At 35.7% G+C, this 10,206-nt stretch overlaps 2 protein-coding genes across 4 annotated transcripts; one reads left to right on the top strand and one right to left on the bottom strand.

Annotated features, from left to right (window-relative positions):
* The first annotated feature begins 447 nt into the window (after positions 1 to 447).
* On the top strand, positions 448 to 4,473 carry LOC114715128 (seipin-2-like). Of its 3 annotated transcripts, none has more exons than XM_028899920.1 (3): positions 448 to 1,732; positions 3,238 to 3,729; positions 4,397 to 4,473. In XM_028899920.1, the coding sequence occupies exons 1-2, from the start codon at positions 506 to 508 to the stop codon at positions 3,727 to 3,729; spliced, it is 1,719 nt and encodes a 572-aa protein (XP_028755753.1). In that variant the 5' UTR covers positions 448 to 505; the 3' UTR covers positions 4,397 to 4,473. The 3 variants fall into 3 exon arrangements, with proteins under 3 accessions (XP_028755753.1, XP_028755751.1, XP_028755750.1); XM_028899918.1 differs by lacking the exon at positions 4,397 to 4,473 and adding an exon at positions 4,124 to 4,246; XM_028899917.1 differs by lacking the exon at positions 4,397 to 4,473 and adding an exon at positions 3,802 to 4,061.
* Positions 4,474 to 7,028: 2,555 nt separating this feature from the next.
* LOC114715159 (nodulin-26-like) lies at positions 7,029 to 9,779 on the bottom strand. Its single transcript, XM_028899953.1, has 5 exons — positions 9,672 to 9,779; positions 9,346 to 9,570; positions 9,054 to 9,251; positions 8,730 to 8,791; positions 7,029 to 7,418 (listed from the first exon to the last, which is right to left on the bottom strand). The coding sequence occupies exons 1-5, from the start codon at positions 9,777 to 9,779 to the stop codon at positions 7,196 to 7,198; spliced, it is 816 nt and encodes a 271-aa protein (XP_028755786.1). The 3' UTR covers positions 7,029 to 7,195.
* Positions 9,780 to 10,206: the final 427 nt, after the last annotated feature.

The following is a 10,206-nucleotide window of genomic DNA, read 5'->3' as shown; positions in this document are numbered from 1 at the left end:
TAATAAAAAAATTGCATTTATATGATCCTGATTAAAAAAATGTTTTGAATGAATATTGACATATTCATATATTACTCCTTCTAAGTTAGTTAAGTGTTAGATTTGATAATATCTCAATTTATTTTATCTAATATATAATATAATGTTATATATGAATATTTTAAGAAAAATATATCACATATATTAATAATTAATAACTTTTCAACTTTTTAATCTATTTAAGTTAATTAAGTGGTTTCTATGTTAAGCATGGAAAGAGCAATATATTGATGATTATATATTTGCAATTTTTTTTTTAACAAATATGATTCTTGTCTTTAAATGCAATCTTTTGATGATCCAGAGCACTCATGAAACGATTGCCCTGCCCTCAATTCATCGGCTGACGAACAAAACATTTTTGATTCCTTTTTCCAACGAATTTGATTGATGCTCACAATAGAAACAGTTGGGAACTTGACATACCCTAGCCAAATCTCCGATTCTGATTGCCATCTTCAATTCAATGGACCCTCCAGACCCGATCCATGAGGACGACCGCGACGTCGTATTCTTCGACGCCCTCGATGAGTGGCCCTCGGGCCAGGACTCGCCGGAATCATCTACTTCCGTCTCCGCTTCCGCTATCTCTGACCCCCAATCCATTTCGGACGATTCTCGACATTGGCAACCTTCTTTGGCGGACAAAATACGACGCCGTCCAAGTCGCCGGGGGTCATTTGGTCGGAGAAATTCTTCCATCGGCTGCGAGAGCGATGCGATCAATAAGGCCAGGTTGAGCTTCATTAAGCAGCAAAGTTTTAAAAATCCTGCAAATTTGGATGAAACTGTGAATGAGAGTGTGGTTGAGAAGTGCGATCCAATCCAAGAACAAGCCGAGTCCTCTACAGCTACAAATGAGCCGAGGGAAGAGAAGGATAAAGAATCAACCCTAACAGCTGCTCCTGAAAATGATGATACAGTTAATGCTACAGCTGGCTCAGGTGCAGAAGCGGGCATCTCGTCACCGAATTGTTGTCCAGTCGGTGATGACACTGCCTTGGGGGCGGAAGCGAGCATATCGTCACCGGTTTGTCATGCAGTTGATGATACAGATGAGTCGGACGATGAAGCGGGTATCTCGTCACCGAATTTTCTCGAATTTTTAGCAGGATTAGTGATTAAGGCTGTTGGGTTTCAAATCCATTTGTTCGTTATGTTTACAACTTATCCTTTGTTGTTTCTATATCATTCTTGTATGCTTTTTATCAATCCATTCCGAACAATAAGAATGGCCAAGGGACTTTTAATGAGGATTTTGACCAGAGCGTCGGATGGTTTTAGGGGTTGGGTTGCTCCACCAATTCATGGAGTTATTGGGAATGGCAAGCCAATTGGGAACCTTGCCTTACGGTATGGGTGGGGCCTCTTGTGGTCAATCTATGTTTGTATCGTTTTGGTCAGTCTGCTGGTTTCATCTCTTGTAACTAGTGGGTTTATGATGAAGTTCTTTTTGGAGAAGCCAATTCATAAGAAAGAAATTTTGAATTTCGACTATACAAAGCAGACTCCTGTTGCTTATGTGCCATTAATGTCATGCACCGGCATTGGCAGTGGTGTAGACTCTGAGAATAACGTTGAAGCTGGTAACCGGATGGAGGCACGAGTTATACCTCCTAGACACAAAGTACAGGTCACTGTTTCATTAGTAGTGCCAGAGTCTGAATACAACAGAAATCTTGGGATATTCCAGGTAACTGTCTTATTTAATTCAGTATAACAAAATGTGGTTCACGCTGAACTTTTCTGCAATTTTCCCCATAATTTTACCTCGCCATTCTTAAGATTTACTGGTTCTAATCTGGAGGAGGGACGGAGAAAGGGGCTAATTTCTACTTAGACTTCTTTTGAAAAACCTTTTTTTTTTTTTAAATAGTGATAATGTTCGGCTTCTTACCCGTAGTAAACTAGTTAATTTATTATGGAACATAGTTAAGAACCGAAGGGGAAAATTTGTTGTGGAAGGGGAACAGCAGTGTTATTGTGCTAAGCTAAAACAGTAAGTAATGTGTCTGTTTGTCCTTATAGCCTGTGCGTTCATCACTGAAGTTACAAATAGCATTGCTGGACAAGGGGTGCTAGGGTTTCAATTCTGATCATGTCTTCAGGCTGTATATTATTGGACAATGTGTGTGTGTCTTTTTTAATAGCAGATAATGAGTTTGCTTCTCCTTTTGGATCTATAGGCTAATTCAAGGAAAGTCTTTGGTTTAGTAAAATGATAGCAAAGTCCTCCTGTTCTAGAAAAGGCATATTCTAGTTGAGGATGGGGGGTGAGAAGGGAGAACCGGGGTGGCGACATGCTCAACATTGAAAATCGCATAATTGGTGATCATAAGCAATGAGGATAACCTTTGGAAAGACATCTTATTTGATAGGGAATGAATGGCTTTATAGTTGGTAAATAACTACCGAAAATGATGATTAATTTCAAAGAGACATTTTACAGTGATGTGGAGTAATGGGGAGCTATGATGTGGCTCATATGCTATTTGTAGCCACTTGTGTGGAAGCTCCAAGGGATTCTGGTCTGCATTCTGGATTTTAACTCTGAATTATTTCGATCTCTATCCATGATTCCGTGTTGTTAATAGACAAATTTTATATGGTCTTAAAATATTTTTTGACTGAGTCCTATACTTTAATTTGTATGGAGCTCAAAGTTTCCATATAATCACGGCTCAGTATAGCCATTGAACTCATTTGAAAGGAGTTAAGTGGTTTAGAGGCAATTTGAAGTGCCCTTGTCTAGTTATTAAATTCAAATAGAGAGGTGGGTTCTTCATAGGATATCTCTTCCATGTTCGAAGCTTTATACTCTTCCATGAAGATTGTGCTAGTTATAGATTACAACAGTTCATATGGGCGTTTGTTTACATCCTTTCAAGCTCTTGGATGTTTCACCCTGTCTGTTTTGTCTCCTATGGTTGACTCTATGTTGGTGAGGTGTTGGTGATTGGTGTATTTATCAAACGAACAACACCTGAATCGACTTTTGTCAGAATCTATATGTTTCCAATTTTGACTTTGTGCTACTGTTCAAATCTCTTAGAAATAAATTTATTTTTTCTGCAGTAACTTTGTGCTGACTAAAAGCTTGCTGTTTATTCATAATTTATATCATAGTTGGATGATTATAGTTCGTTGCTTCATTGTGCTTGCTTTTAACTGTCTTATTTGATTTCTGTTCTTTTAAAGGTGAGGGTAGATTTTCTATCTTTGAATGGGAAAACCATTTCTAGCTCAAGCCAGCCAGCCATGTTAAGATTCAAAAGTGAGCCTGTCCGCCTAGTGTTGACTTTTCTCAAGATGGCTCCTGTTCTTACTGGGCGCATATCAGAAACTCAGAGTCTGAATGTGAAGATAAGAGGTTTCATTGAAAAGAATGATTTGCCTACTTCTTGCTTAAAAGTGACTCTGGAGCATCGAGCAGAATATCGACCTGGTGCCGGCATTCCTGAACTATATGATGCATATCTAATTCTGGAGTCAGAACTTCCCTTTCTGAAGAGGATTATGTGGCAGTGGAAGATGAGCATATTCATATGGATCACAATGGTAGCATTCATTTTTGAGGTAGTCTTGCTTTTATTGTGCTGTAGGCCTATAATTTTTCCCAGAATAAGACGAAGGGGTGGTTCTCCTCCTAGAACAACTGCCCAAAACAATCCTCCGGCAGGAAGTGGATAGGTACTACCTGCTTTCTCTTGCCCATTTTTTCATTAAATTCTTTTCCAATCAATCTGTACATGTGTACTGCAGGTTATGTATAATAAATTCTAGTGTACATACATGACAAGTTTCAATATGATCTATCCACGAGTCGCACGTTCAAATCAAATCTAGACATATGCATGTATGTACACCACACCACACAAGAATTTTTTGGTCATGTAATGTATAAATGTCAGAAATGGAACCTTCTTTTCATTCTTTAATGTCGTGTAGAAACTATTATGGAATTTTTAACTTATGCGGTCATGTGCTAATAAAGCTGTTTAGACATAAAAATTGATCAATTACAAAATTTTTACTTGAAAAGTATATTTTGATGAAAAATGTTTGCATGTTATGTACCGTGTAGCGTTTGGAAACGAGTGGTGTGTTACTGAAGACGTTTTTGGTGTTAGATATTTTTGGATCACTTTCTTAAGTTACTGGCGTATAGCAAACATAGTTCCTTGCTGATACAAATGATTTTCGTTTGTTTCCAATGTATTTGAATTCTTTCCTCACTCCTTCCTTTCATTTTAACTCCTCATCTTGTCCTTGCTTTTGAATCAAAAACTGAACGGCAAAGTATAAAGCAATTATTTTGAATGATATGGGTTCACTTGTTCTCTCTCTTTTGTTGCAGATTGTTAGTTTCTGAGGCTTGCATAAAGCAATTCTACTTGCTGAATGTAATCCCCAGAAAACAGTATGAAGCTATTATAACATAAATAAATCTGAAATGTTAAAATTTGACCTGACTAGTATACTACCTCTGGTCTTTAATATAAAAACTAGTTGATTAATTTGAGTAGATTAAGAAAATTAGTTATGTTAATTATTTGGAATAAATATGTGTTGTTTTTCCTAAAATATCTTTGTTAATCATGTGTATTGATTAGAATTACTATTACTATTATAAGGACTACTTTGAAAAAAAATGAGTAAATATCAGAGACAAAGTGAAACGGCACAAACATAGAACTGCAGCCCGTGACGTGTATCTTTTCCTACTTTATGTGCTTTATTTGAAGCTGACGCGTTTTAATTAAGCTGCCGCCATCAACATCCTTTTCGTCTATGACACGGATCCTTCCCTTTTCATCATCTAAAGTTACGGGGTTAAACTCTGACTTGAATTAGTCAACTCTCAACTCATCAATTGTTAAAAGCAAAATAGTATTCATCATTTAATACAAGTTCGTCCATCCCCACAAATTCACATGACTCACGCCGTGTTTGAATTTTACTCTCACGGTTATGCATTTAGTGCACAGCCTTCAGTGATTTTTTTGCAAGACTTGAATCCTCTCATCACTAATTCGTATCCATGAATACTAGTACTTCCTAATATTAACCAACAGAGAGATAGAAAACTTAATAAATATGACTTTTATTATTTGCAATGTACTAAAATGCAAAAGCCAGACCCACCTCTCACCTGGTGGTCACGGTAATAGAATAAGGGTTAGTGGATCAGGTTAGAGTTAGTTTGAGAGTCAACCTGATGATAAATAAAAAATTTTAAAAATAATTTAAATTTTTATCATGCTATCCAATGACTAAATATCAATTCATTAAAAAGTAATCATATACTTATAATTTCTTTCTACCTTACAATTTTTTTAACAAATTGATGTCATAGTATTAATGTATTATATTACCAAAATCACGAAATATTTATCCTAACGAAATATCAAAATAAATATATGATAACAAATATTCCTATTCACAATCACTTAATTATTAAACTAATAATTATCAATAGCTTAAAAAAAAACATTGAGAATGAAGTTATTTCTTTTCCACCAAAACATCTTTTTTTTAAAATAATAATAATAACAAAGAACAGCAACAAGCTTAACAAATCAAACTAGTCAGGTTAACTAGGTTGCTCTTGAAATATTGCGGGTTACTCCAGATCAACCTAGGTTAAAATTTCTCAGTTCACAAGTATTTGATTGGACCAGCTTGGTTTCTTATTCTACTTTATCAGTCCGGTTTTATTTTCAACACAATGATAATTCCTATCCCTTCTTTTTCTTATTTATTTCATCATGACTAAGTATTTCTATGATGAAAGCATTAGAGGATGACAATGTCTATCCCTTATTTTTCTTATTTATTTCATCATGATTAAGTACTTCTATGATGAAAGCATTAGAGGATCTAAGTTATTTTTAGGGAAAATCCCAAAAAAGGTCCTTGGAATATGGAAAATGCTAGATTAGGTCCTTAAATTTCGAAAATGACAGAATGGGTCATTGACCCAATCTGTCATTTGTGAAATTCAGACGAATTGACAATTTTCCCCTCATTTATTCATTCACTACAATGATTCAAGGAATCACTATAAGAATTTAGGTGTTATCTAGATTCATGTAGCGAATAACTACTCATTTTTTTTTATAGTCAGGTGTCTTGTTATTAACTACAACTAATTCTGTAATCACTAGAACAATGTAAGCATTACCTATATTTGTGTAGAGAATAACTATTCATTTTTTCATAGTCAGGTATCTTATTATTGTGAGGTACCTTATTATTAACTACAACGAATCTTGTAATCACTAGAACAGTGTAAGCGTTACCTAGATTTGTTTAGAGAATAACTACTCACTTTTACTCAGGGGCAAAAATGTCAATTCGCCTGAATTTCACAACTGACAGATTGGGTCAATGACCCATTCTGTCATTTTTGAAATTTAACCCAATCTGAGATTTGGTATATTTCAAGGGTTTTTTCTGGGATTTTCCCTTATTTTTATCATTCTATCTTTTTTTTTTTTTTCAAGTCTGTTGATTCTTTGATTTGATTGATTCAAGGGAAGGTTTGAATGTTTGATTGATAAGTATAATTTTCATTAACATTGTAGAGCCCTCGTTGGATCAAACATTCCATCTCAAGTTAATTGATCAAACTAACAGATCATTAAATTTTAATTTAGACAAAAAGTAAAAACGGGAAAAAAAATTTTATCCACTGCGCATTATTATATGATCTTATTCATTTTGAGCTACCAATTCCACTTTTTGGGTGTTCAATTCCTCTTTTTACGTGAAAAACGAATGGGCAAACAAGCTTATCCACGCCTCCTTTAAAATGCACTCAACTTAATTCTCTTTTAAAATTCAATAATTTTTTTAACTTTATTTCCATATAATATATATAATACATTATATCCTATAAGAATAATGTCAACATGAAGGATGAAATTATATATTTATATAAAAAATTTATTTCTCTATTGTATAAATAGGACCAAAAACTTTTTTTTGTCTTATAAATAGAACGGAGGAGAGTAAAATAAGGAAGGATAAGATTTTCTCCAAAAGTTTCCTAATTATTTTCTAATAATCTAGCATCTACGTACAACTTTTAATTACAAGACTACTAACAATAAGACAGTGATTTGAGGATCTGTCATGAACCGAATGATTAAGATCACTTTGAGGAACCACAACGGTTTGAGGCTTTGACAAAAGAGGCCATCTTTGTGATCTCTCCTATTGGCTTGTCGGTGTACCTTATCATGTTGTACACCCATGCACCCGCCACTGCTCCGGCCACCGGCGCCGTCATGTACACCCATATTCCTTTGTATTGGTGCCACACTATCGCCGGCCCTAAGCTTCTTGCCGGGTTCATTGATGCTCCGGTCACCGGCCTGTCAATCAAAAAGACATAGTAAAATGAATACCATGCCCATTACATAGAGGATCGTTCGATGTGCGTGTTAAGAATTTATAAATCTACATTATACTCCTCCGGTCCTTAATATAAGACCCATTTAACTAATTTGATTAGATTAAGGGAGTTAGGTAAGTTAGTTAATTATAAAAAATGTGACACGTTTTTCCTAAAATACCATAATCATCTTTCTTAATACCTCATCTTCTTCTTATACTTGATTATAGTTGAAGGAGTATCCATAAGGGTAATTTAGAGAAAATTGATAAATATGAGAAATAGGTCTTATATTTAGGACCAAAACCAACTCACCAATTGAGTCCTATATTAAGGACCGGAGGAGTACTAATTTATGTTCTTAATATAAAATCTAATTCACTAATTTGAATATATTAAGAAAGTTTGTTAAGTTAGTTATTTGTAACAAATATGTATTATCCTTTATAGAATATCCTTACTAATCATGTATATTAGCTAGAACTACCATTCGATAAAACATTTAATATGTGCAACTATTTTAAAAATATATAAATATGATAGACAACATGAATTGAGATCTTATATTTAGGATTTAATTAAATATCAAACTAACTTTTATATTAAATATCGAGGTGGCATGATTTTAGACCCTAAACAAATAATTTGTGGCCAAATGTATGACTCTGGTCAAACTAAGAAACCTTACTTCCTTCTGTCCCTATTATAAACTTTAAATAAACAATTTGTGTATGATAAGAAATCAGTTAAAAACAATAAATAAGGAACAAATATACTTTTATTTTTAAACAATCCTCGTAACAAATAAGAAAAAAGATGAAAAAGAATGTATGAAAAAAAAATTAATAAGAGTAGCAGAGAAGGGAGAATAAATTAATTAGGGACAAATTTTTAAAAAATACATTAAATGGCTAGAAAAATCCAAAATAAAGCTTATAAAATTAACAAATTTAAAGGCTATTTATAGGACACAAGGTAAAAAAACTGAGCAAGGGCAAATCAGTCCTTACGCACGCACATACAAATTTGTAGTCAAGACTCGAGAGAGAGAGAGAGCGACAAGGGTGGGTGGGACCCACAGGCCCCCGCCCCCCCGGGGGGTCTCCCTCGTCTTTTCTTGTTGCATCAAAGGATTGCAACAGATAATCCAAAACCTTTCATGAATCATCATCAGAAAAAACGAAGCTTTTTCTCATGAATCTCTTTGTGGTCAAATACGTAATGCGATATCAATTTGAAGGAAAAAACATGATTGCTTGGAATATTAGGGAATGGGATAAGAATATAATACCCGGCAAACATAACATTCAGCAACACGGTTGCCCCTATGGCGATACCAGCCAGCTCACCAATCTGGACAATTCAGAATCACCACACAAAACATATTAAAATCTCTAAATAGAATGCAAAACAGAATATCATTCAAAAGCAATTTTTAATACGTTTCTGATGTAAGCTTCATCAAGCATGCCGCCAAGTGATTCAAAGCAAACAGTATATTAAACCATATTTAGTCAATTTCAGTTCCATTCTTTAATATTTCATCACAGACAAAGCAGATTCTCAACCTCATTTGCTAGGCATCTATATATCAGACAAAGAACTCTGAGATTACCGCTCTGTTATCTGTGGCCACACCAGATATGATAAACATGAGGTAGAAGGTGATGATGAACTCGACCACAAAACCTTGAAGATACGTCCCAGAAACTGATGTTCCTGGGAAGTGGTCGCGGCTTCCTTCAAATATAAGTCTTAGAGTCCCACTCGCAAGGGTCGATGCCAGAACATGAACTGATACATAGGCTGGTACCTGCAACATCAAAATCATATATATGAATCAGACAACAACTCAACTTCATTTCACAGAGGAAATCGATGAATTAAGGTGAGGTACGATGATTAACCTGTTTGAGGGGAAAACGTTTGGTGGAAGCAAAAGCGATAGTGACAGAAGAATTGAAATGAGCACCGGAAATGTGACCAAGGGAATAGACAAGAACCATAACAACAAGACCCCAAACTATGGAAATCCCCGGTTGCGTTATTTGGTTGTCGTAGCCCTTGTTCACCATCACCGCTGCTTGGCCGGCAAATATCAGAAAGTATGTCCCCGCGAATTCCGCCACCAACTGTAAATAATCAAATCCCACAACCTCAGATAGGGTAGCCAGCGTTTTGGGGAGATTCACGTTTAAGACTTTTGAGAGAGAGAGAGAGAAGGAGTATGGACCTTCTGCAAGAAAGGGACCGAGATGGAGATGCCGGAGTCTTCATTGGACTTGTCATTGACGTTCAGAACAACGTCGTGGGTCCCATTGGCTGCGGACGCCTCCGCCATCACCGACTATTACAGACGACGACGAAGATAACTTCCAGAGAGAGAGGGGGGGTTTTGGGGTGGTGGGTATGAGTGTGAGAGAAAGGAGGGAGGACGAGAGGCCAATTTATAGGGAGGGAGGAATCCCAAAGGCTATGGAGATGGAGATGACTGACTCCAGCGTTTGAATGTTTTTCACTCTGACTGTTCCAAATAACACCTGAACGATCACTCCATTTACCGTGTAAATTGAAAAGAAATTAAAAGAAGGGGAAAAGATGTGAGAATCCGATGTTTGGACGAGGAAAGAAAAGTAAAAAGAAGGAAGAAGAGCGGGAAAATGGGGGCTCAAACCCATAACCTTTCTCCGAACTTTTCTACACAAATGTAGAGAGATTTTTTTTTTTAATTCTTTTTTGGGTTGGGGGCCGGGGGAATTCTTCTTCCA

Source organism: Neltuma alba, unplaced genomic scaffold, assembly GCF_004799145.2.
Source record: "Neltuma alba isolate B1F8T4 unplaced genomic scaffold, ASM479914v2 tig00011576_pilon, whole genome shotgun sequence".
NCBI classification, from domain to species: Eukaryota; Viridiplantae; Streptophyta; class Magnoliopsida; order Fabales; family Fabaceae; genus Neltuma; species Neltuma alba.
The sequence above is the reverse complement of the archived record's forward strand: the minus strand, read 5'-3'. Positions and strand labels throughout refer to the sequence as shown.